We start from the raw sequence: 26132 nt of genomic DNA, 5'->3' as shown, positions 1-26132 counted from the left end.
AAGAATTGGCTGAGCTATTTGTGTTTTTGTACCCTTCTGGGTCGTGTACGACCCATGATAACCAGTGAAGGTTAAGTCAAGCTGCTTGCTGGGACTTGGCTCATGGATAAGGGTCATTGTCACTAGTGTCAGAATGTGTTCAGGATTGTGATTCACAAATGGATATGGGTGTGTTTGTGTGTGCATATCTATATATATATCAATATATATACATACACGTGTGTGTGTGTGTGTGCCCGTACATGCATGTGTGTGACTTACATTTTGTTAACATCACTCTAAAATGCAAAGAAAACCTTCAGAAAATATGGATTTTAGAAAACATGCATTGACGCTTATTCACAGCAGGCATTCAAGAATAGGCTGAAAAGTGTAAGCTAAGGTTGATAATAGTTTGTTATTGACCCTGGTCCATACATTGTCGGAAAAAGATCCAGAGCCGTCTTCCTCAAAGCTCTTTACTCTTTTTCTGCCCCCCACTGGAAACGAATGATGAGCGTCTAAAGGCAGCTCTCAGTTGGCTCAACCCAGGTAGGCAGCCTGTTGTGCAAATGACTCTGTAAAGTAGTTAGAGCTTGGTCTCTGCCTGAGGATGGGCACTAAAAAGTATACATATCAATTAATCAATCAATCAAAACAGACTGCAGAAAAACAAATATTTCAGTCACATCAGTCAAACTTTATTCTTTACCCTTTCATCCAGTGACAGGTCGCTCTCTCCTCTTCCTCAATATTCTGTTCCTGTGGAGGCTGACTTTAATTCAGTTTGTTTACCAAATCTCAAACCAAAGCCACTTGCTTTCTCTTCTTAACACAATCTGCAAGTCTCTCTCCACCTTTACAATTGCCACATCACACACACACTTAACAATGAAAATTTATTTATGTATCATTTGTTTCAAATAAAAAAAAATCTTGCCACAGAAGAACTTCACATTAACAATTAATTAGCATTAATAACAACCATTTGTGCTCATGAAGAAATTTCCAATAGCCTGTATTTATTCAAACCAGTCTTTCGCGTTAAATCACAGCATACATGTTGCATTATCATCTCTACATATATGATGAAGATTCTCGGCTGCTAAAACTGGACAAATCACATGTATGAGGAAAAACAACACTGGTTTATTAATTTTTCTAAAGGAAGAACAGCAACGGAAACAAACAAAAAAACCAAACACACCACAAGCCTACTGTGGAAACTAAGTTGTTTTGGTATAGCATCTTTCATTTGGATATATCGATATAGACATTCAGCACAAATTAAAAAAAAAACAACAGAAAAAAAGACTACAAAAGAACAAAACAATCACACATTCCAGTCTTCGGTGTTTCACTTTTATAGACACACAGCACTTTTATAACGACAACCCCCCCCCCAAAAAAACAAAACAAGGTCAAAAACACTGGGTCTGCTTCACTCTTTGAATTTCCATTCTTGCCGACACATGGGACATGGCTGATGGACCTGCTGAGAGTTGAGCCACTTGACGATGCAGTGGATGTGGAAACAGTGAGAACACTGGCCCCACACTGGAACAAACACCGAAGACATCACTGACAAAATGTACAAGATATTCTCAAGCTACCAGAATTTTCACTGAACACAGGTTAATTCTGTCTCCCTGTGGGGATGCCATAGGCTCTTTCAGTACCGAATGAGTTTAAAAGGCAACATGTCCCCCCTACTTTATAATTATCATAACAGTTTATAATAATGATGGCAAGCAGACCCACAAAAAATGTCATCCAAAGTCCTGATAGAGAGGAAGGTTGCAGAATAGTCATGACACTTATCTGCCAATACACTTTTCAGTGTCTGTGAAGGTCTGGGTTCGAATCCCGGTCTCACCCCTTCTCCCAAATTTGACTGGAAAATCAAACTGAGTGTCTAGTCATTTGTATGAGATAATAAACCAAGACTGAGTGTCTAGTCATTTGAATGAGATAATAAACCGAGGACCTGTGTGCAGCATGCACTTGGCGCACTGAAAAAGAACCCTTGGCAGCATAAGTGTTACCCTTTGGCAAAATTCTGTATGAGAAATCCTCTCTTCTAGGTTAACAATTATATGCATGCACTCCAGGCCTGACTAGTGCATTGGGTTAAGCTGCCGTCAGGCATCTGCCTAGCAGATGTGGTGTATGCATATGTATTTGTCAGAACAAAGTGACGCCTCCTTGAGAAACTGAAACCTCACAAGAACTGACCTAGTGGGCAGTCATCTCCTGGCAGCTTACAGTCAGGACAGCAGCCATCAAATGGCATGCGGCAAATGCCACAGTTGTCGTCATTGGCAACCCACCTCCATGTGGCCACTGCTGTCCAGCTGTCACAAATGCACAGAATCATCCGCTTAAAAATGAAATACACACCTTTTGTCTGTAGTCATTTGCAGTAACATCAGCGATTTAAAATCCACACCTTTTGTCTGTCATCATTCCTAATAACATTGACTAAGTTAAAATACATGCCTACTGTCTGTAGTCATTACACAATAACATCGACTTAAAATACACACTTTGTCATCATTCCCATTAACATCCGCTTAAATTACACATCTTTTGTCTGTAATCATTTGCAATAACACTGACATGAAATACACACCTTTGTCTGTTGTCATCCGCAGTAAGTAACATAAGTGATTTAAAAAATCTACAACTTTTGACAGCAGTCATTCACAATAACACTGATTTAGAAGAGACACCTTTTCTCTGTAATTATTCCCATTAACATCTGCTTAAACTTTTTTTCAAAGTACACCTCTTTTGTTGGTCATCAATCCCAGTAACACTGAATCAAAATACACACCTTTCACCTGTCGTCATTCCCAATACCGTTGACTTAAACTACAAGCCTCTTCTCTATTGTCATTCCCAGTAACATCAGCTTAAAATACACTTCTTTTGTTGATCATAATTCTCAATAACACCAGCTTAAAATACATGTCTTTTCTCTGTATCCTCTTTTGTAGCTAAGACTACATGTAAAATAAAATCGAATATTAAATAAAAAGAAAAGATTTAATGTATGTAACACTAACAGTGAAATCAACTTACCCTGTGAACAGTGAAATGATGGTACGGTTCACCACAGCAATGCCCCAGTATGAGCATGTGAAAAAACAACAACATAACAATATTCATTACATTTCAAAGACTAAAAAAAAAAAAAAAAAAAAAAAAAAAAATCGTACAAGTACAACTGTCATGAACCACACTGACAGACACACCCTTTTCTGTTTTCATGAAATGGATCTTTTTTGAAACTTCAGCTTTACACTGAATGAAAGTGTCAGTTGTAATAAGTGCCTTGGGCACCCCATTACTTTAATGGCTGGCTGGGCCACATTTAGATGGATAGCCTTAGCACCCTACCATTGTGATTCAATGTCAACAACTTCAAATAAAATAAATGACCAATCAGTCGACCATAAATTTAGTCAGGAAAAAAATCGTAATCTGGTATGTATTCTGTATCATTTTCATTTATTTGCATCAGTTTTACAGTGGAAAAAACCTCACTGGCAATGAAAAGGGCACATTCTGAAATAAGTAGTAGGAAAGTTGGAAAACCAGGAAAACAAATCTAAATGTGTGAGTGTGTGTGTGTGTTTCAGCGCGCGCGACTTTCTTCACGAGTCTGTACCATATCATATCATATCATATCATATCAAGGCGTGCAGGCCTGACGAGGCCTTTTGCCCGCTTGATGTGGGGAAGAAAAAGAGAGTCCCCACATATGTCTGATGCATTTTTCAACATTGAGTGCGCAATGCTTGAAAAATCAATAAATATGTAAATGAGTTTTGTAATTTAAATTTTTCAAATGAATATCAAGATAATTTTTAAATGTATTCACTGTTCCTGCGGAAACAACATCTTGTGACAAATTGTTCCAAACATTTGTTACTCTGTTAGTAAAGAAATGTGCAAATCTGGAAGTTTTAACTGAAACTTTTAATAGTTTGTATGAATGGCCTCTTGTGGTACTGTTCTCATTCAATGTAAACAAAGAGTTTATGGTTCTGCTGTCATATAATCCATGTGTCATTTTATACATCTCTATTAAATCACCACGCAGTCTTCTATATTCTAAACTAGGTAACTTAAGTGCTTGCAACCTACTTTCATAGTCCATATCAGCAAAGCCAATGATTCTTTTAGTGAATCTTCGTTGAACATTTTCAATACTGTCTGTATGTTTCACTAAACCCGTATTCCAAACAACATTCCCATATTCTAAGACTGGCCTGACTAATGACTTAAATAATGGCACCATTATGTCTTTACTTTTACACTGTATGTTTCCAACTAGCATTCCGGTCAATCTATTGGCTTTTTTAATGGTTTCATTAATATGAACATCAAAAGAGAGACCAGAGTCAACAATGACTCCAAGATCTCTCTCCGATGAAGTCTCCTGCAAGTCCGTACCATTCATATAATACTTATAATGTGGATTATTTCTGCCTACGTGTAAAACTTTACATTTATTGTTATTAAATTTAATTTGCCATCTATCAGTCCAGTGTACTAAATTATCAATACTAACTTGTAATTTCAATCTACCGACATCAGAATCTACTTCCTCATAGATCTTTGTATCGTCTGCAAAGATTTTCACAAAACAGTCTAGTATGTCAGGCATGTCATTTATATAATATACAAAGAGTGTGGGCCCCAAGACACTGCCTTGGGGAACACCACTACTCACCTTAACAGGACACGATGACTCAGTCCCTACTGATACGTACTGTGTTCTCTCATCTAAGAAATCTTTTATCCATTCCAACAATTTACCAGAAATACCGTACCCTTGCAATTTAGCAATTAACCTATTATGTGGAACTTTATCGAACGCCTTCTGTAAGTCCAGATAAATTACATCCATTGGTTTATTGTTTTCAAGTGACTGCATCCAGTCATGTACAGTATTCAACAACTGAGTCACACAGGATCTACCACTGGTAAAGCCAAACTGATAATCAGACAGTAAGTTGTTATCAATCAAATGTTTATTCAAAGTATCACGTATGAAACCTTCAAAAACTTTACATACAACCGATGTCAAACTTACTGGTCGATAGTTTCCAGGGTCTTGTTTGTTACCTTTCTTAAATATTGGTTTTACTTGTGCTACTTTCCATGCCTGTGGGATCTTACCATATGATACAGTCTTAACAAACAGAATCTTTAAGGGAATAGCTAAACTATTATGTAATTCTTTTAGCAAATAAGGGTGCATTCCATCAGGACCAGTGGATTTATTTACCTTTAACTGTGAAAGTTTGTCACTAATAATCTTTTCTGAAACTTCAACATAATCTGTTGAAGCCTTGCATTCTGACTCAAAAGAAGGAACATTGGTGACATCTTCCACTGTGAAAACACTAGAGAAAAACAAATTTAGGACCTCAGCCTTTTCTTTGTCATTGTTAGTTAAAGTTCCACCAGGTGTGCTTAAGTTCGGAATAATCTCCTTTGGTTTAGTTTGTGATGCAATATAATTAAACAGTCTCTTTGGGTCACTTTTAATGTTCTTTGCAATAGACATCTCTTTTTCCTTGGTAGCTTTTCGTAATGCCCTCTTAACCTGATTTCGAGCACGTGCATAAGCATTATAATTTTCAGTCGTCCTATACTTCTTATACCATCTGAAGGTCCTTCTTTTCAATCGTATCTTTTCCAAAACAAAAAATGGGACAGTCTTTTTGTAACTTTTGTTTCCAGTCCAAAACTTTTAAATGGCACATTACTTATCTTGTAATTCCTTCAATTTATCAGAAATGCAAGACCCAAACACTCATCCACAGATTTGAGTTCCAAAGTCCTTTCCAATATGTCACCATGCATGCCTCATTGTCTCATAATCACTTATGTCGTAAAATCTGCGTCTGCCCTTTCGCCCCTTACCCAAATTTGAATCGTACAACTCAAACTGATGCTAGCATTTGGTGACATATTAACCAAGACGAGTGTTATATTTGAAAGACATATATAAACCAGTACCTGTGTGCACAGCACTATCCCAAAATAGTTTGCTGTTTGATTACCCTGAAAATGTGTTGTTCAGAAACCTGTTCCATTAACAATTATCTGCATGCTCCGGGCACATGATTGGAAGCGGGTGGTCTATTGCTAGTGTGTGTAACATTGTTTTCAAATCAAATACGCATCTTGAAAACAACCCACAAACACCTATTCATTCCTGTGCCTTCATCAAACATGAACACATCTAAATTCTGATGCGCTAATGCACAGGTGATCGTATATGCAACCCAACTCTTTCATTGCCTCTGCTGTCCAGCTGTCAACAAATGAAGACATCTTCCGCTTAAATGTACCACCTTTTGTCTGAGTCACTTTGCAAACATAGCTTAAACACTCCCACCTTTTGTCTTCAATACATTCCTATAAAATTACAGTTACAATCACGCAGTCTGGTCTGTGTCATTCATCAAAACTGCAAAATACAGAATTTATATTCCCATCAACATCCAATTCAATCTTTTTTTGTTTTTGCCAATATATCACGTTAATAGAAAACACACCTTTCGTGCTGTTCTCACCCTATAACTATTAACAAATTACACTTTGTGAACTTTCAAATCATTTTTAAAGAGCACTATTTTCTGTATATTTCAGCATTAACATCTGTTAATTTTTCAGTCAGCTCTTTGTTGGTCATCATCCCAGTTACCTGATCTCACCCTTTCACCTGTCGTTGCGTTTCCAATATTACCTTGACTAAATACAAGCCTCTCTCTCTTTTGTCATTCCCAGTACATAGCTTAATCACTTCTTTTGTTGATCATTAATTGTCAATAAACCATTAAAAACTGTTTTCTCGTGTATCTCTTTTGATTATAAGGACCATTATTGAAATAAATAAAGAAAATTATTTTGAATTCGGTTAACTTCCTGGACGGGAAATTATTTCACCACATTGCATGCCCATAACGCATTGAACCTAAAACTGCTATTTTTTGCACAGCTGAAAAAATAAAAAAAAAAAATGTGCAACAACTTCATAACCCACTGCAGACACACCCTTTCTGTTTTCCTGGAAATCATTTTTCTCAACATTTGAAATGAAATGTTCAGTTGTGATGTCCTTGGCATCCCATCATATCTTAATCGGGCGGCCAATTTGTATGATCCCTTACCTCCTGTATTATGTCAACATCTTCAGAAATATAATGACATCTCGAATAATTCAGCCATTATCTCACAAAATTGACCATTCAAAAAAAAAATTTTGGTGCTTAAGTCTTTTTAAATGTAATAACCGACATTAATTGTAAACGGCAATCGATTGAAATGAAAGGTATATTTGTACCCACTTTTGATTTTCACTTTCATGCTTCTTGTGGAAAAAACGTCAACTATAAATACAGCATCCGTTCGCAGTTAGGCGGAGGTGAACGTGCGTTTGCACCGATTGTCGGATCAAGTTAGAATCTGTTTGCAGCACAGCTAGTCAGTTACAGAAGAAGCCACGATTTCAAGAGGCTATATTTGTATACAAGTGGATATGCAGCAGGCGTCTCACAGCATTGTTAATTCATAGAACTGGAGATGGAAAAGGCTGGCACAAACTGGACCGGGTTGGTTCTCAGACATGAGTCGGGGACTATATTGTTCTCAGGTTATCACGGTTCGGTACATTGTGATAATTACATTCAAGTTTAACACTGACACCCATTCCAGGTTGTATGACTGGCAGACAACGGAAGAGCTGGCACTGCGTTTCACTTCCATGGAACGGTACCCACTTCATGGGTTTAACAATTTTTGTCAACACAGTTGAAATTTACGTGGTGTGCATTGCACATTTGCTTGGGTGGAAATCGAGTTTGTGTCATCCCTTGTATTAGCACACTCGACTTATTGCCAAAGTGCTATATTTTTATAGATCTAAACTAACGTGCCACCATCTTGCTTTTTTCGTATTCGGAAAACCATGGAAATGTAACCAATAGGTGCAATAATTTTGGATGCTGAAACAACATATGAGCTTTTATTTTGGGCAATCCGGACTCGAACTCACAAACTTCTGAATGCAGTTCAGTGCCTCATCCACCTGTACAAAATAGGCGCCTTCAACAATTATTTACACCACTGTTTCTCACATAATCTTTCGACTCGCAAGCGGAAATTAAAGACAACCGTAAACGAACCTGTTTCTGAGAATGACCTCCCTTCTTAGTTCTCAAATTGGTGAGCATGTGTTTGCTCTCCCCAAAATCGACAAACCACCCCACTTTAAGGCAGATTCGCCATGGACCTTCCTACTTTTTTCCCGTGTGATTTTAACAGACGTTTAGCAGGGTTGTCGCATAATGTTTTCAGGAAGAGGTTCCGCGTGGTTTTTCAAGATTATGGGCGCAGCGGGCACGTGGATGTGAAGCAGGATGACAGCAACAGCTCTCAGACTTTAGTGTACACGGCTCAGAGACAGCATAACAAGGTGCCAGACCGGTCCGTGCTGTGTGCCCGTATCCCCACCATTCCGTTGTCTCAGATCCCCGCCAAAGGTTGGTGTCGTGTGTGACTGCAAATTGTTCCACTTCATGTTGTTTGTTGTTGAAGGGAGTTGGTGGTGAGATGGGAATGGTGTGTGCATGAGTATATGGTGTGTGTGTGTGTGTGTGTGTGTGTGTGTGTGTGTGTGTGTGTGCGGGCGCGTGCATGCCCATATTCACCCAGTAATAATAATGATAATAGAAAGTACTTGTATGGGTCAAACTCCTCATATAATGAGCTGAAAGTGCCTCACATGAAACAATACATACACACAATCTTTCTGTCACTAACATGCTCCCTCTCAGTCACCCTCTTCTCAGTTCTGACATTTTGAAAGTTCACAGGATGCTGTTCAGTAACTGCATGGATTAGAAGTAGGTTATTTTCCTTTCCTTTCAATTATCATTATTTTCATCTTTTTTTTATATATAGATTTGTCTGGAAATGTTCTCGTTTCACAAGTATTAGCTTGCATGCATTGATGATGTGAGGAAAGACACTGACACTGAGACTGACATATATTGTATTGTCATTTCAGCCTTAAGGCCCTCTAGATATGGGGGAATTGCAATTTCAGTGACAGTTGTTGTAAACAAATCATATGGCATCATATTCCTGAGGAAAGTAAATTATAAACATTTTTGTCTTGTTAGTAAAACACACACATGTATACTGTTATGCACATCATATGCACTTATTCCACATATATGAGATCATCTGATCTGAGGAAATAGAGGGAGAAATAGAGAGAGAGAGAGAGAGAGAGAGAGAGAGGTTGTTTTATTAGTTTAAAGAATGAAAAGACTTTTTTTTTTTTTTTTTTTTTTAAAGAACAGAATGCGGGTGGGTGGAAGTAGGAAGGAGGCAGTGTACAATTGTGTACAAAAATAAATGTATTCAGTTTGGTTCTATTAGACTACAGTAAAACTTAAAAAAATATAAACAAAAAACTATCATGGAAAGATATGTTGTTCCAGTGCACTGTCCGCTGAGGGATGATGTCATTAGAGACCTCCCCTACCTGCCTGCCAAAGTCAAAAAGTTTTCCCGATCTCTGGAACAAGTGTCATCCTCAACCAAACGAGGGGCAAGGGTGAGTGGTACATTTTTGTGTGTGCAGAATTACAATTTACACCAGTATCCTTATGAGTAAATTCAGAGTTCCTGGTAATTCTCTGAGCTATTGGAAATTCTGGTGCTTTGGTTTGCTCATCCAGGCAGCAAAATCAAACGCCTTGAAAACCATTCAATGAACAACAGAATGAGCAGACCCACCAAGAGCTGGCTGAAAAGAGGCAGCTTCATCCACCAGTCAAGATGCCTTGAAAGACAAACCCCAGTCTTGATGGAACACGAAGCAAAGCCTATCCTGGCAAATGTCACCCACCAATCTTGGAAGAGGCAGGTGTTCCCAACAGTCGTCACCAGCATTCCCGGAGTGGAGAAGAGAGGAATACAGTCAGACACCCAAAGGAAGGCCCTGGCCATGGAGTACATCTGCAACCAGTACCCCCAGGAAGATTGGACCCATGTCTTTACAGATGGCTCCGCCACAGAAGCAATGAGGGATGGTGGAGCTGGAATTTACCTCCGATACAAAGATGGAGATGAAGAAATTGTAATCCCAACAGGAAAATACTCCACCAACTTCCGAGCTGAGCGAGAAGCCCTCTGTGAGGCAGCCACAACAGTCTCACAGAACTCCACAAGAACAACAGGGCAGGTGGTGGTGTTCTCAGACGCTCTCTCCATGCTCCAAGCCCTCAAGAACTCCTGCTGCAAAGAACAGAACCATCTCACTTTAGCCCTTGTTGCCCTGAGTGCCAGAGTGGAGAAAGTGGTGATACAATGGGTACCAGCACACTGTGGCATCAGAGGCAACGAAAAAGCGGACATTCTGGCAAAAGACGGTGCACAGAAGGATCAGGCCAACAAACTGGTGTCATACGATGAAATCAAGACAATCATCAAGGCACAGCAAGGAATAAAGTGGCGCCTCCAGCACCCCAAATATAACCCAGAAGACAGATACCATTTGCTGGAACGACGGGAACAGGTCAAGATCTTCCGCCTGAGGACTGGACACAACTGCCTGCTCCACCACATGCACACAAAATTTGTCATTGGACAGAGTGGAGAGTGCCCTTGTGGTGAGGGACCAGTGACAGTCAACCACATCCTTCAAGACTGTAGGACACATGCAGCATCCAGGAGGAAGTACTGGCGAACACCGACAGCAGTGGAAGCCAAACTGTATGGCACCCTGGAGGAGCTGCGACGGACTGCAGCCTTCATTGAGGACACCGGGCTGCTCATCTAATGGGAGGCGAACGAGGAAGAAGTAGTAGTTTGGTCAAAGTATTAGTATTATACCTGTATTTGAAATAGATATACATATTTTTGCAGTGTTCAATTCTATGGATATATATTATATATATATATATATATTTATGATATATACCCATTGGATAGTTATTGTTTTTTTTTTACTATGTACTGAATAAAATACTCCTCTTTTTTTTCCTGATCCAGTCGAACAGGCTTTTCCAGATAGTAAAGAAGACCCTTGACAAGATCAGCGACAATGATATGATCTCTGAAGATCAACTGGAAACGATGGAGGGGAGCTTGATGAGCAGTGTGTCAAACATGCTGCACCTGTACACGGACCTTTCCCAGCAGCCTTCACTCCGCGCCCACAACTCTGATTACAGTGGTGGTCTGGTCAGCTGCGTTCAGAACACTGATGGAGTGAGCGTCAGACACTTCCTGTTCCACGCACAGGGACAGGACTTGGACCGGCTGGCGCTGACGATAGCAAGCCCATCTGATTCACATCTGGTGGAGTCCTGTGTGGCGGCTGAAAGGAAGGGGAAGAGAATGTTTCAGGTGGATGCTGCCGCTGTGCGGGAGAATGTGTTTGTGGCCACCAGACAGGAGGACTCCTGCTCTGTTTTTTCCATTCCAAAGGCAGACTGCGTGGATGTTCATCTTCGTTTTGAGGGGAATGAGTCTGATGAGTATCCTGTGACTGGAGGTACTGCTGGTGTCTGTAGCCGTCCTTGTTATGGAAATACTTTATCAGAGTCAAACAAATTGAAGTTTACATATCTTGGCAGGTGCAGCTTCAGTGCAGAAGATAAAATGCCAACGTCAGTTTGTGTCAGCCCATACCTGCCAGGTGAGGGTGTGTTTTGTGGGGAGTCTGGCATGGTGAAGCTGTGGTCTGCCAGGCAAGGAGTGGTGAGGACTGTGGAGAAACCACCGAGGTTTGAATGCTGTGATTCCTGGTGCTGTGCTTACTATGCCGGCCACCCGCGTCAGCTGGTTCTGGCCGACAGGACAGCGGTGCAGATGGTGGACCAGCGCGATGGATTCCGCAGCTCTGTGGATCTGCTGGGCCTCCCCAGCCCCCTGGTGCACAACAGGGAGTGCATCATGGCAGTGTGTCGCCATGGCAATGGCTGTCCACTGCATGTGGTGGCCACCAGTCAGTGTGTGTTTGTGGTTGACCAGCGGTTCGGGGGGTCCCCAGTCATGCAGTGGTACCCGGACCTGAAGGGACCTGTGCAGTACCTGACCTCCATGGACTACCACACAGAGGGCGGGGAAAGGAGGGGGGTGGTTTTGGCAGGGAGCCAGCACCCTGCGGAAGTCATGTGCTACCCGTTTAACCATGGCAACGGGCTCTCTGTCACCACGTCGCTCAGCCCCTGGCGACTGTCCAAGATGAGCGACATCAGCGACAACCAGCACTACGCTTGTTTCCACAGGGCCGTGGATCCCTTGCTGCTGGAGGAACGCCTGAAGATGTCCCTGGCAGGGTTGGCTGTCGCCAAGGGGTCCTTACCCAGCTCTTTCCTCACCTACCAAGCTGACTGCTATGGCGAGCTTTACTTTCAGCAGTACGGCACTCCAGACAGTGCCCGCACTGCCATCAAAACTGGCGTCCCTCCTCCGGGGAAGAGAGATCACCAAGTGCCCTTGGATGTTCAGGACCACGTCAACTCTTGGTTGGAGCACCTTCAGAAACAGGTGAGCTCACTGAAACGTGCTCTGAGAACAAAAAAGTTGAGAGGACAGAGACTTCGAGCTTTCCGGCAACAGTTGTTCAACAGTGAGGAAGATGAACAAACGACAGAAAGATGTTCTTTGTGTGGAGACGACACTGATGCCTGCATCAAAGCTGGTATCGAGAAGGATGATCTTTTATGTGGGAGCTGCCAAGCCTTTCATCTCCACTCTTCTGCTGAGCGCACACAGTCCCAGAACACTTCACGCTGTCCATCAGACAGAGACAGTGGGAATACCATCAGCCTTGTGAGTGAAGGGCTGTCGCTGCTGGATGGAGTGGTGCCGAGCATTGACAGTTATGAAGCCAGTGCCTTCACCAGTGTGCATCTGGAGTGTATGAAGCCGCAGCCGCAAATGTCGGAACTGATCGTAAAGCGGGTAAGTTCCTGGTTCATTATTCATCTCTATGTATATTACTAGTTATTCAATGAATTAGAAATTAAAATTTTATTCATTATTATCTAATTTTAGTATTCATTTGTTTTATTATATTTATGTTATTACTGATTTGTATTCAAGTACATTTAGACAGAGAAACACAGGCTGTGAGAGAGAGAACAAATTTGGAAAAGTAAAACTATCTCATCTGAAATTAGACTAAAAAAATTTTGAAAAAAAAAAAAATCATTTCGATGAGAAAAGTTTTGGGGGAATGTTGACACCTTGAAGGTAAATTTAAAAAAAAAAAATCACTTGCCACTTTTCTTTTCTCCATTTTGCTTTTGCCTCCTTCTGCCATGACTCCAACCCTTTTAAAAGAAAAGGCGCACACACACACACACACACACACACACACACACACACACACACACATATTCTGGCTCTGCTTGTTCAAATTTAAAGGGTGTACTATCTACCTGATACTGGTCTAAAAGGGGCACGATGCAGTATTATCACCAAGTTTTTAGCTTTGAACACAAGCATTATCGGAAGCAGCAGATCTTTTCATAGAGGTTGGGAATTTACTGAAGGTGATGAACTGTAAAGTTTACACTTTATTTAAAAGGTGAGTTGATTCCTTTTGTAACAGTCTCTAGAGATGATTTAAAGTTTCAGACCATAATTTTGTCAAGATTGATGTGAATAGTCTGCACACAGTGTATGCAAGATTTCTTGAAATCACATGTTAATCAGTTGTTTTTTTGTTTTTTTCTTTTTTTTAAATCAATCTGTGCATCCCAGCTATGTGAGTATGTCTGCAAGGAGAGCATTCAGCATGCAGAGGTGTGTGGGTGTGGAGATGGTAGGAGTTGGGGAGGGGAAGGGGCTTAGAGTTAGACTCTGTGTGTGTGTGTGTTGTATGTGTGTGTGTGTGTATGTTCGTGTGTGTGTGTGTGTGTGTGTGTGTGTGTTCGAACTACTGTACTAGTCTTTTAATCCAGCAGGAATATATTTCCATGAATTATAAATGATTACCAATAATTTATATTTTATATTATTTGATTCACAGAACCTTTCCCTTTTATAAAAAAACAAACAAACAAAAAAAACACAAAAAAACCCCCAAAAAAACAACAACAAACAAACAAAAATTTATGTCATGACTTTTTTTGTTATTCACTGTTTCAGGAAGAAAAATATGCCCAGCTGCTGGAGAATCTGAAATCAAAGATTCGCAGAGTGCAGGAAAGGAAGGGCCAGAAAAGGAAGGCTGAAGAAGGCAGTGGTGATGACGACAATGACGACGATGATGTGGACAACACAGCACTACACGGCGTCTTCAACACAGCAGAGCATCAGCAGCAGAATTCACGCATCAACGACGTTCTGTCCAAAATGGTCAAACCCCAAAAACCTGAGACGATATCTGCTGACGTGGCCTTCAGTGCAATGCAGGGTGACTCTGACAGTGAGAACACCCCTCCAGGTGTGGTTGAGGGAGAGATGAGTTATGATCTGTTTCAGGAATCGGAGGAGGAAACAATGTTGCCTCCCCAGAATTTGTCTCAGGATGATGATGATGATTTTTTTGGCTCACAGGACCTGTTCGCCCCCATACCCCCCGCCTCTCCCCATCTGATCCCTTCTCAAAACTCCACACTGGCTTCTCCGGCACTGACTCCTTCTCAAGGTCAGAGGCGTAGCGAAAGTAACAGAAACACCCCTGATTCAGATCACTCATTTATCACGTCATCACAAAAGGAACCACACCACAGACCGTCATCGTCCAAGAGGCTGAATTTCTTTTCACCCCAATTCTCCCGAGGCCCGGTTTCAGAAAGAGTTACACATACAGAGTCAGTTTCTTCACAACCACAGCCACGTCCTCCTGTTGCGAATCTGTCACAGAGACAGTCTGTCTCAAGAAACAGTTCCGTCTTATCGCTGCAAGACATGCCACCGCACGGCTCTCCGACAGTCAGAAGAAAGAAGTTCCTGATCCCAGCTGTTGGCCCAGGTCAATCGTCTGACGTGACGCAGATGACTGACATTGTTCCAGACTCGCAGCCCACCTTTGTGTCACCTTGTCCCAGTCCCTCGCAGGTTCCACAGTCACCCAGGTTCAGGACGCCAGAGAGAAATGTTTCTCTGACCTCCCTCACCAACTACTCTTCATTGTCAGAAAAACGCAAGTTGAAGAGTGCCAAGAAACATCGGCTGTCTCTTGGTGGATTTTGCTGATGGTTATGTATATATATATATATATATAATATATATATAGTCTGAATCACTCCTCTTGTAACTTAAAGAAGATTCTTTTATTATACTGACTCGGCTGAAATTCTCAGGGAATTCAACAGTTTTCACTTTGATTTCTTATAGATAGATAGATAGATAGAACAAATAATAGATAGATAGATGTTGATATATAAGAAATTATACATATTTTTTTTAATCAATAGTTTTTCATTCAATTTTATATGCATACATGACACATGTAATATATATATATTTTTTTATCAATATTTTTTATTCATTTTTTATAAACATACAAATCATACACATATTATACACAATTAGAAAAATCAGGGAAATAAAGAATATGCAGTTCAGGATTTCATCACCTTCATGTCATGACAGTTCAGCAGCAATGTGGAATTTGTCATCATGTCAAATGTCTTGCCAAAAGTAAGAGACAGTTTTAGAAGGAACTGTTTCAACAAAGCATTTGTTTAACCTCAGGTATTTTGGGAAACCTCCAGCATTTAGTTAAGAATTATAGTTTTTATATTATAATTTTTACTGAAATGAGCCAGTTGTTAACCTACTGTCAAACAGATTATTTTGCCTTTCGTTCTCCACATATTTATCAGTTATCCGTGTTTGCTCATTCGCTCTCTCTGTCTGAGTCTTTCTCTCTCACCCACATATACCTAGAGATTTCCAGTTCCATAGTGTCATTGTGGAGTGATGGCCTGGAGGTAACGCGTCCGCCTAGGAAGCGAGAGAATCTGAGCGCGCTGGTTCGAATCATGGCTTAGCCGCCAATATTTTCTCCCCCTCCACTAGACCTTGAGTGGTAGTCTGGATGCTAGTCATTCGGATGAGACGATAAACCGAGGTCCCATGTGCAGCATGCACTTAGCACATGTAAAAGAACCCACGGCATCAAAAGGGTTGTTCCTGGCAAAATTCTGTAGAAAAATCCACTTCGATTGGAAAAACAAATTAAAAACTGTAAGCAGGAAACAATTTTTAAAAATGGGTGGCGCTGTAGTGTAGTGTTGTGCTCTCCATGGGGAGAACAGCCCAAATTTCACACAGAGAAAACTTTGTGATAAAAATAAATACAAATACAAATACAAAATTATCTATTGTTTGTTGTTGAGCACTGAGTATGATTTCATATAGCTGCTTGTTGTTTGGAAGTTCTGAATATTATTGATACATGTGTACATGTACCTATTAACTTGGTGTTAGGCATCAACATATTATTTTGAGTTGTGTATTATTTTTGTGCATTTATGTTTTAATCCTTATCAGTAACTGTGATAGTGATATTGGGCAAAAACAATAAGTAATTTTATGACTTTTTTCTGTTGATAAGAGCATGACACTTGTTTGATGAAATGTTTCTGCCAGAGAGAGCAGAGGGAATGAGTTATGTCTTTTGACCAAGTGTACCAGAGTACACTAAAAAACAACAACAACAACAACAAAAAAACCCAACTGTTTTTCGTTTTTGATATGAACTTGATAACCTACCATGAATGAATACAGTGGTGGGTGCAGGGGTGGAATGGTTAGGCTCTAACTGAGAGTGCTGGAATCTCATCCAAGTTTCCCGAGTTTGATACCTGGTTTCGGTGTACCTGGTGGGTTAAGGATGAAGATGTGGAGTGATGGCTTAGAGGTAACGCGTCCGCCTAGGAAGCGAGAGAATCTTAGAGCACTGGTTTGAATCACGGCTCAGTCGCCGATATTTTCTCCCCCTCCACTAGACCTTGAGTGGTGGTCTGGACGCTAGTCATTCGGATGAGACAATAAACTGAGGTCCTGTGTACAGCATGCACTTAGTGCACGTAAAAGAACCCACGTCAACAAAAGGGTTGTTCCTGGCAAAATTCTGTAGAAAAATCCACTTCAATAGGAAAAACAAATAAAACTGCACGCGGGAAAAAGTACACACACACAAAAAAGAGGGTGTTGCTCCCTGGGGAGAGCAGCCCGAATTTACACAGAGAAATATGCTGTGATAAAAAGAAATACAAAATCCAAAAAGATTTTTACTGATCTCCCAGATATGCAGACTGGCTACAACTTGAACCCTTTTCATGAATATATACTTGTGCAGAAGATCAAATACATGATTAAAGATCCTGTAATTCATAATCAGTCTTCGGTGGGTTATATGGGAATAAGAACATACCTAACAAGCACACACCAGGAAAACAGAGTATGATTGGCTACATGCCGAGGTAAAAACGGTCATACTAAAGAAAAACCCACTCGTACAATTCTATGAGTATTCAGGTGAATGAGGGAGTTGGCAGCCCACAAATGCAAAAGAAGAGTGAATGAATACAACACATCATGCAGTGAGGTGTGTCAATGTGGAATGTGTGAAAAGAAGAGTGAATGAATACAATACATCATGCAGTGAGGTGTGTCAATGTGGAATGTGTGAAAAGAAGGGTGAATGAATAAAGTACATCATGCAGTGAGGTGTGTCAATGTGGAATGTGTGAAAAGAAGAGTGAATGAATACATCACATCATGCAGTGAGGTGTGTCAATGTGGAATGTGTGAAAAGAAGAGTGAATGAATACAACACATCATGCAGTGAGGTGTGTCAATGTGGAATGTGTGAAAAGAAGAGTGAATGAATACAATACATCATGCAGTGAGGTGTGTCAATGTGGAATGTGTGAAAAGAAGGGTGAATGAATACGATACATCATGCAGTGAGGTGTGTCAATGTGGAATGTGTGAAAAGAAGGGTGAATGAATACAACACATCATGCAGTGAGGTGTGTCAATGTGGAATGTGTGAAAAGAAGGGTGAATGAATACGATACATCATGCAGTGAGGTGTGTCAATGTGGAATGTGTGAAAAGAAGGGTGAATGAATACGATACATCATGCAGTGAGGTGTGTCAGTGTGGACTGTGTGAAAAGAAGGGTGAATGAATACAACACATCATGCAGTGAGGTGTGTCAATGTGGAATGTGTGAAAAGAAGAGTGAATTAATACAGTACATCATGCAGTGAGGTTGTCAATGTGGAATGTGTGAAAAGAAGGGTGAATGAATACAGTACATCATGCAGTGAGGTGTGCCAATGTGGAATGTGTGAAAAGAAGGGTGAATGAATACGATACATCATGCAGTGAGGTGTGTCAATGTGGAATGTGTGAAAAGAAGGGTGAATGAATACAACACATCATGCAGTGAGGTGTGTCAATGTGGAATGTGTGAAAAGAAGGGTGAATGAATACAGTACATCATGCAGTGAGGTGTGTCAATGTGGAATGTGTGAAAAGAAGGGTGAATGAATACAATACATCATGCAGTGAGGTGTGTCAATGTGGAATGTGTGAAAAGGAAGGTGGCAGAATGGTTAAGACGCTCATTTGCCGAAAATGTGTCCGTGAGGATCTGGGTTCGATTCCTGCCATCACCCTTTCCCCCAAGTTTGACAGGAAAAATCAAACTGAGCGTCCAGTCATTCAGATGAGACCATAAACTGAGGTCCCACATGCAGCACGCACTTGGTGCACTGCAAAAGAACCCATGGCAGCAAAAGAGTTGTCCTCTGGCAAAATCCTGTCAAAGAAATCACTTCTGATAGGTACAAATATTATAAATGTACTTGCACCTAAGGCTTGACTAAGCATGTTAGGTTATGCTGCTGGTCAGGCTATCTGCCTAGCAGATGTGGTGTAGTGCATATGAATTTGTACCAACGCAGTGAAACATCTGCGAGAAACGGAAACAGAAATGTGTGTGTGTGTGTGTGTGTGTGTGTGTGTGCACTCATATGTCTGATGTGCCCACATGAATTCACCAGTATGTCTAAGATTATGTGTAACTGGAATTTGTGGAAGAGTGGGTGTGAAACCACAGATGGAGCATTACACATTATCACTGTCAAATTTAGTTGAAATGCTTTGTCAATGTTGTTTCCTATATTGTTTTTTGTGTCCTTTTTATTTCTTGTGAAAATCCTAAAGAGTGGGTGTGAAACCACAGAAGAAGCATTACATATTATGACTAATTTAGTTGGAATGCTTTGTTAATGTTGTTTCCTACTTTGTAGTTTTTTGTGTCCATTTTGTGAAAAATCAGTTGAGATAAGCAGCAGCCAAAGGAGAAAAAAAAGACAAAAAAGAGAAGACTTATTTATTCTCGTATGAGAGGGGCGGCAGTATTTATTACCTCACTACAGCTCAATTTAAATATGACATGCTGTTCAGTAAGCACTAAGTGTTTTAAAAAAAAATTGTTGTTAATGTAATGTATTCACAGTCCTGTCTACCTCTAAGGACTAAGTGTTTTAAAAAAAAATTTGTTGTTAATGTAATGTATTCACAGTCCTGTCTACCTCAGTGCAGGGTTTTGTACTGTATCGTTTATTGCCACATATGTGTTGAAAAAATAAACTGAGTCCCAGGAATGATGAATCAAGTGTTAATTGTTTTGACAAACGATCATAAATTTTCATTCAGATCAATTTACCATGCTCTGGACTAAGGGAAATGAATACTGTTTTTATACTTGCTTTATTACAGATGGAGTTACGTCCCCTCCTATGATTGAAGAAACATTCGATTTATTCCTGTTTCGCAAACATTATATTTTCAGACACCAGCCGAAATTGTAAACATTGTTTAATCTGTGTGTGTGTGTGTGTGTGTGTGTGTGTGTGTGTGTGTTCCCGGAATTCCTCACCTTTTGTCACTAATTTCTTAGGCCCGCACATACCCACGACGTACTATTACCCGGCGGCGACAAAGTTCAAGTTCTTCAGGGAAAATAATAAATGTACGGCAAGGTTTTAGCAGTTCATTTATTTATCCGTACATACCCACGACCAACGGCAAGCTCAACTCAATCAGGGGAAAAAATACTACGGCAAGGTTTTATTTATTATATTTATTTATTTATCTATTTTTACGATCAATGCCTAATATGCTTTCTGGCATACAGTGCAGCAACGAAGACTATCCACCACTCTCGTATGTTTGGGGCGGAGTCTCTGAATGGTGCCGCTGGTGTGCTTCAGGCCTTGAGTTCTGCTTCATGTTGCTCTTTGACGATCTTTCCTCGTGTCTGTCTACCTTCTGGTGTCCACTGGTAGGGCTCTCCGGGTGATGTGACCTTGCTCTCTTCGCATGACGTGCCCAGTCTATTTGTGCCACCTTCTCGTAATGGTCTCCGTGTTCTTTGGATTGCACTGGGCGAGTAGGTGTTGATTAGAGATGGTATTGAACCAGAAGATTCGCAGGAAACGTCGTAGGTTTCTCGTTGACAATTTTATTGGATCACTCGTAGTCATCCTCCACTGAGCATTCAGAAAAGTTCAAGATTTTTTTCAGAAAAAAAGCAAAAATGGCAGAAACAAAGACAATGGAAAAAAAGTGAAAAAAAAGGAAGGGGAAGAAAGAAACGAAAAAGGTGGTGTGGGGGTAGGGGTGGGGATAAAGAAAATTGAAGGATGGAAACAATGATGAAAAGACTGATATAAAGAAAACGGAGTTCGAAAGGTAAGGTTAAAAACAACACACACACACACCACACCACACCACACCACACCACACCACACACACACACACACACATTGGAGAAAGAATAACCTTGATGTTTGCACCATTCAAACGTCTTCAGCGTGATTCAGTGACCTCGGGTAACGCACAGGACTGAGTAAACCCCTACACCGATATAACGTGGTCTTTGGTATACCCGAAGTTACGACTTCGTTTTCATAATAGGCGACGCGGGGAGTTGGATACCAGCGAACAGTGGATGACGAGAGGAGACAAACTATTCTTATCTACCATTCCTTCTCTCCATGTCTGCGGACAGAATGAATTCCTCCCGTGATCCCACTTCCCCTACCACCCGTCTTTACTTACCACGGACTTCCACCAAAGACACACACACACACACACACATACACACACACATCCAGGCAAACACACGCGCACACACGCATGCACGCACACATCCACACTCACCCAGTTCCTCCACACACACACACACACGCACGCACGCACACACACTGGTTCCACACATCAACTTCCCACCCCCTGTCATCACACACTCTCTATATACTCCCCATCGTTTATTCATTTATAGTCTGTTCATCTAAAATGATGATGTTGGACTGATAGATATATCTACACTCCCCATTACCCTTAAAAAGTCAAATTCACACACACACCTATCTCCTCTATGCCTATCAAAAGAAGGAGTCAGTGTAATAAAATCAAGCACCTTGTCAAACAGCTCTGTATGCAGTTGGTGAAAAAAGAAAAAAAAGAGCACAGTGCTGACGTGTGTTTGAGAACTGGACCTGTAGACGTGTGGCCAGGTCTGGGAATAATGCACACAGAACTGATCATTTCCTGTTACAGCGTGTGTATTTTAAAGGATGCATGCATATACTACCGTGTGTGTGTGTGTGTGTGTGTGTGTGTGTGTGTGTCTCCCCCCACACCCCTCAGTCTGTGCCTGTGTCTGTGTCTGTGTTTACTCTTGCACGGCCTATTTCACTTTGAAAGAGGAGGCGAGAGGCTGAAGATGATTATGATGACTGGCACTTTTGTTTGAGGTGCATCTGGTTTGTGCATCAGAACCGTTTGTGAGTGTTTATATTTGTTATCCACGGCAAAGTGTTGATTCTGTATTTAGAATCAAACCAGTTAGCTAGCTGTCGATATTTCCTATGCTCTGAATGAAGACAGAGCATCCAATGAAAACCGTTTCTTACACGAATTAATTTTGATTCTGTTTTCTCGATCATAGAGTTAAAATAAAATCTTCACGTATGGATGGGTAGCAGGAAATCTCAGCGGTTATACACTTTCCTCATTAAAGGAAAAAACAGCAGCAGCAACAGCAACAACAACAACAGATATTAAATCTCCCGAAGTATAAATCCTAAGACTTTGGTTCACCAATGATCTTAGTACTGCAAATGACCGAAATGAATATAACAGATACGTTTTTTCAGTCGAAGTAAGTCCGGAATCTCTAAGACCTGGTTGCTGCAAAGGACTGCAACGCCCTTTGGCGGCATAATTGCTCAGTGTATCAAAATGATTATTTATGTCACGGAAAGTCATTAGTTTCTGGACACTAAAACACAATTGCAAACGCCTGTTTCATGCGTTTGTGCAGGACAAAAACTACAACACAACAACAACATCAACAACAACAAAAAAGAAAGAAATTCGACAAAAATAAAGAGAAAAATAGTCTGTGCATTACATTCAAAATGGCGTACACCTTACACTGAGATGTTTATCAACGCCCCAAAATGAGCGTGGTTCAGAAATGCATGTGAACACTCACATCCCCAGATGGGTAGGGACACTTTGTTCTTTTCTTTGTGCCCAGGAAGTTGACTTCATGAACAACCACGACCCTGAACGCTTTTGAAAATAAGTGAATACCAACAATACCTTCGTAAGACGTTTTCGCAGCATAATCTCTATTAGAAAAAAAGAAGAAGAAAAGAGAAAAAGAATGGAAAAAAGCCGTAAGCTGAATTGTTATTTAGCAATACAAATTTTAAGATTGACCACAAACGTTTCTTCGACAGACCGAAATGCGCAAAATAAAGGGTTGGTAATAGCTGTCAATTCTTTAAACTAAAGGTGGTGGTGTTTTTTTGGGTTTTTTTTTGTTTGTTTGTTTTGTTTTGTTTTGTTTTGTTTTTTGAAAAAAAAAGACAAAAGCTTTTGTATACTACGATATACTATTACACAAAACAGAAATATCTTATATCAAATCAATTGTGAAGGAAACAACAACAACAACAACAACAACTAAACCCATATGCAATAAACTGACCGGGAATCAGCTTTGTATTTAGTTTATTGGAAATGTACTTCAGTGTTACGTTCAGATGAGTCCCATACCATTCCCCCTCGCCCCCCCCCCTCACACCCCCACCCCCCACCCCCTGCGTCCCCTTCCCTCATCGAAAAAAAAATCCTATTTTTAGACAGGCTATAACTGCCAGAATTGGAGTAGTAGGAAATTCTACGCGCGACACCGCTCTAGCGGTCTGTTTGGGGATGCACAGTCTTCTTTTTATACGGAACAGAACAGTTCAAGGCCAGATCTGAGAGGGAAGCGCGGGTTGTATCAGTCTTTCATTTTGACAGAGAGAGAGAGGGAGGGAGAGAGAGAGAGAGGGGGGGAGGGAGAGAGAGAGCGCGCGCGAGAGAGACAGAGTGAAAGAGACAGAGAGAGAGGGGGGAGGGAGAGAGATAGCGAGAGGCGAGAGAGACAGAGAGAGCGAGAGACAGATAGCGTGAGAGAGAGGCAGAGAGACAGAGAGGGAGAGAGAGATAGCGAGAGGAAGAGACAGACAGAGAGAGACAGACAGACAGAGAGGGAGAGACAGAGAGAGCGAGAGAGAGACAGACAGACAGGGAGGGAGAGAGTCAGCGAGAGCGAGAGACAATGAGAGCGAGAGACAGACCAGCAGAGACAGCGAGCGTTTTTTTAATTTTTATTACTACGCTCTTCGAGACTAGACACAGAGCTAGTCATATTAATTTATTTGCTGATTCACCGATATTATCTTTATTCCTGTTGATTAAATTAAGAAAAGAAAAAGAAGAAGAAAAAAAATACAAGAGAGGCAAGGCCTTCAAGACTCACTTGTGATACACTTAAAAAAAAAAAAAAATCCAAGCTTTTTATGTATTGAGTATAATGCATTTACTGTTATATTTATATTTTTTGTATTCTCTAAACTTGGCACTTTGATCTGATATTCGACCCAACAAAAGATCTGTCATTATTATCATTTTTTGTTCAAACAGGAACTTCTTTTGCTAAGCATGGAAGTTTTGTTTATTGCAAACGTTTTGGTGCAGACAGCAAAATAAGGGAAATTACTCTGTAATTAATGCTAGGGGACTTAGTTTGCTTTAAACTGATCTTTCTCATCTTAAACATTACATTTTGAAATTATACTCAATACATAAAAAGCTTGGATTAAAAAAAAAGAAGTGCATCACAAGTGAGTCTCGAAGGCCTTGCCTCTCTTGTTTCAAAATGTAATGTTTAAGATGAGAAAGATCAGTTTAAAGCAAATTAAGTCCCCTAGCATTAATTAGAGTAATTTCCTTTTTTTACTATCTGCACCAAAATGTTTGTAAAATAAATAAAACTTCCATGCTTAGCAAAAGAAGTTCCTGTTTGAACAAAAAATGATAATTATGACTGCTCTTGTTGTTGGGTCGAATATCAGATCAAAGTGCCAAGTTTAGAGAATACAAAAAATATAAATATAACAGTAAATGCAGTTTGCATATAATTAGGCTTCATTTTTTAATTTTTTTGTGCCCATCCCAGAGGTGCAATATTGTTTTAAACAAGATGACTAAAAAGAACTGAATGTTTCCTATTTTTATGCCTAATTTGGTGTCAACTGACAAAGTATTTGCAGAGAAAATGTCAATGTTAAAGTTTACCACGGACACACACACACACACACACACACACACACACACACACACAACCGAACACCGGGTTAAAACATAGACTCACTTTGTTTACACAAGTGAGTCAAAAAGCCGCCGCCACTGATCAAGCTGGACAGAGCTGGGAGGACCACAGACGTTTCTTGGAGTCAGCTGAAGATAACGTCACAGGCTAGCAGCAGCAGCGGCGCCGTGCAGCAGCAGTGATGGAGTCTCCCGTCGGACCGACGGACGAGTAGGCTGGCAGGCTTATCTGTCGGTGTGTGTCCTCATGATATGGGAGAAGAGGCCGATTCTGGATGCGCAGCACTTCCCACAGGTGTTGCCAGAAGTTGAGCCCTGCTTCCTTCGCTCACGCTTCTCTTTAATTTAATGGCCAGCGTTCTCTTGTTTTCAAACGTCTTTATGCCACTAGAGCACAGCATCCTCCAGCGAGAGCGGTCAAGGGCATCAGTTTCCCAGGAAGCGATGTCTATGTCACAGGCTTTGAGGTTTGTCTTCAAGGTGTCCTTGAAGCGCTTGCAGGGTCTTCCAAGTTCGCGGTGGCCTTCCTTCAGCTGGCCATATAAGAGCATCTTCGGGATCCTGCTGTCTGTCGTGCGGACAGCGTGTAGTAGTAGCAGTAGTAGAAGTAGCAGTAATAGCAGAACTCGTAGCAGCAGCAGCAGTAGCTGTAGTCGCGGCAACGGTGACAGTAACACCAATAGCACTGGTATAGCATCAGCAGTTTTAGCATAGGCAGCAACAGCAGCAGCAAATGGCACTTATTATTATTATTATTATTGTTATGTTGGTTTGTTTGTTTTTTCTTATGATAGTTATAGCGCTTTACTGAAAAAAAATGCACGTAAGGACGAGTAGTAATTAAATCACAAAATGACACACTGGACAGACATTGAGATACAGACAGACAGAAAGACAGACTCGGACAGACATACAGACATACAGACACACACACACACACTGACACACACACACTGACACACACACACACACACACACACACACACACACACACACACACACACACACACACACACACACGCGGCACATGCACACACACACACACACACACACACACACACACACACATACACGCGCGCACACACACACACACACACACACAAAGACACACACACACAAACATACACACACACACACACACACACACACAGAGTAAAAGGGCTACAAAAGGAGAGAGCCTGTTTATATACACACTGGAGTGGAGAATGATGTAGACATTGTGACATCCCTTCCATCTCGACCTTATTTATTTATTTATTTATTTTTCTTAAGCGTTGTGGTGAACTGAGCACCTAGCCGAGCTGATGTTGTTTTATAGACAGCAATGTCTGCCTGCCTCTGTTCCTCTGTCTGTATATATATATATATATATATATATATATATATATATATATATA

At 40.8% G+C, this 26132-nt stretch overlaps 2 protein-coding genes across 2 annotated transcripts; one reads left to right on the top strand and one right to left on the bottom strand.

Annotated features, from left to right (window-relative positions):
- Nucleotides 1-639: 639 nt before the first annotated feature.
- Nucleotides 640-7451, bottom strand: LOC143297033 (anaphase-promoting complex subunit 11). Its single transcript, XM_076609200.1, has 3 exons — nucleotides 7351-7451; nucleotides 2215-2335; nucleotides 640-1536 (listed from the first exon to the last, which is right to left on the bottom strand). Exons 1-3 carry the CDS (start codon nucleotides 7366-7368, stop codon nucleotides 1421-1423), a joined length of 255 nt encoding a protein of 84 aa, XP_076465315.1. The 5' UTR covers nucleotides 7369-7451; the 3' UTR covers nucleotides 640-1420.
- Nucleotides 7452-7627: 176 nt separating this feature from the next.
- Nucleotides 7628-17686, top strand: LOC143297107 (uncharacterized). Its single transcript, XM_076609279.1, has 5 exons — nucleotides 7628-7668; nucleotides 8326-8543; nucleotides 9510-9625; nucleotides 11065-12984; nucleotides 14176-17686. The coding sequence occupies exons 1-5, from the start codon at nucleotides 7628-7630 to the stop codon at nucleotides 15226-15228; spliced, it is 3348 nt and encodes a 1115-aa protein (XP_076465394.1). The 3' UTR covers nucleotides 15229-17686.
- The last annotated feature ends 8446 nt before the right edge of the window (nucleotides 17687-26132 follow it).

The sequence above is a fragment of the Babylonia areolata genome, chromosome 22 (genome assembly GCF_041734735.1).
Source record: "Babylonia areolata isolate BAREFJ2019XMU chromosome 22, ASM4173473v1, whole genome shotgun sequence".
Lineage (NCBI taxonomy): Eukaryota > Metazoa > Mollusca > Gastropoda > Neogastropoda > Buccinidae > Babylonia > Babylonia areolata.
Note: the sequence above shows the minus strand (reverse complement) of the source record. Positions and strands in the feature narration are given on the sequence as shown.

Coding starts and splice junctions, on each gene's coding strand:
- LOC143297033 (XM_076609200.1), bottom strand. Junction 1,537..2,214: donor AGGAGATGACTGCCCACTAG/GTCAGTTCTTGT, acceptor TGTTTGTTCCAG/TGTGGGGCCAGTGTTCTCAC.
- LOC143297107 (XM_076609279.1), top strand. CDS start 7,628: ATGAGTCGGGGACTATATTGTTCTCAGGTTATCACGGTTCG. Junction 7,669..8,325: donor TCTCAGGTTATCACGGTTCG/GTACATTGTGAT, acceptor TGATTTTAACAG/ACGTTTAGCAGGGTTGTCGC. Junction 9,626..11,064: donor CAACCAAACGAGGGGCAAGG/GTGAGTGGTACA, acceptor TTCCTGATCCAG/TCGAACAGGCTTTTCCAGAT.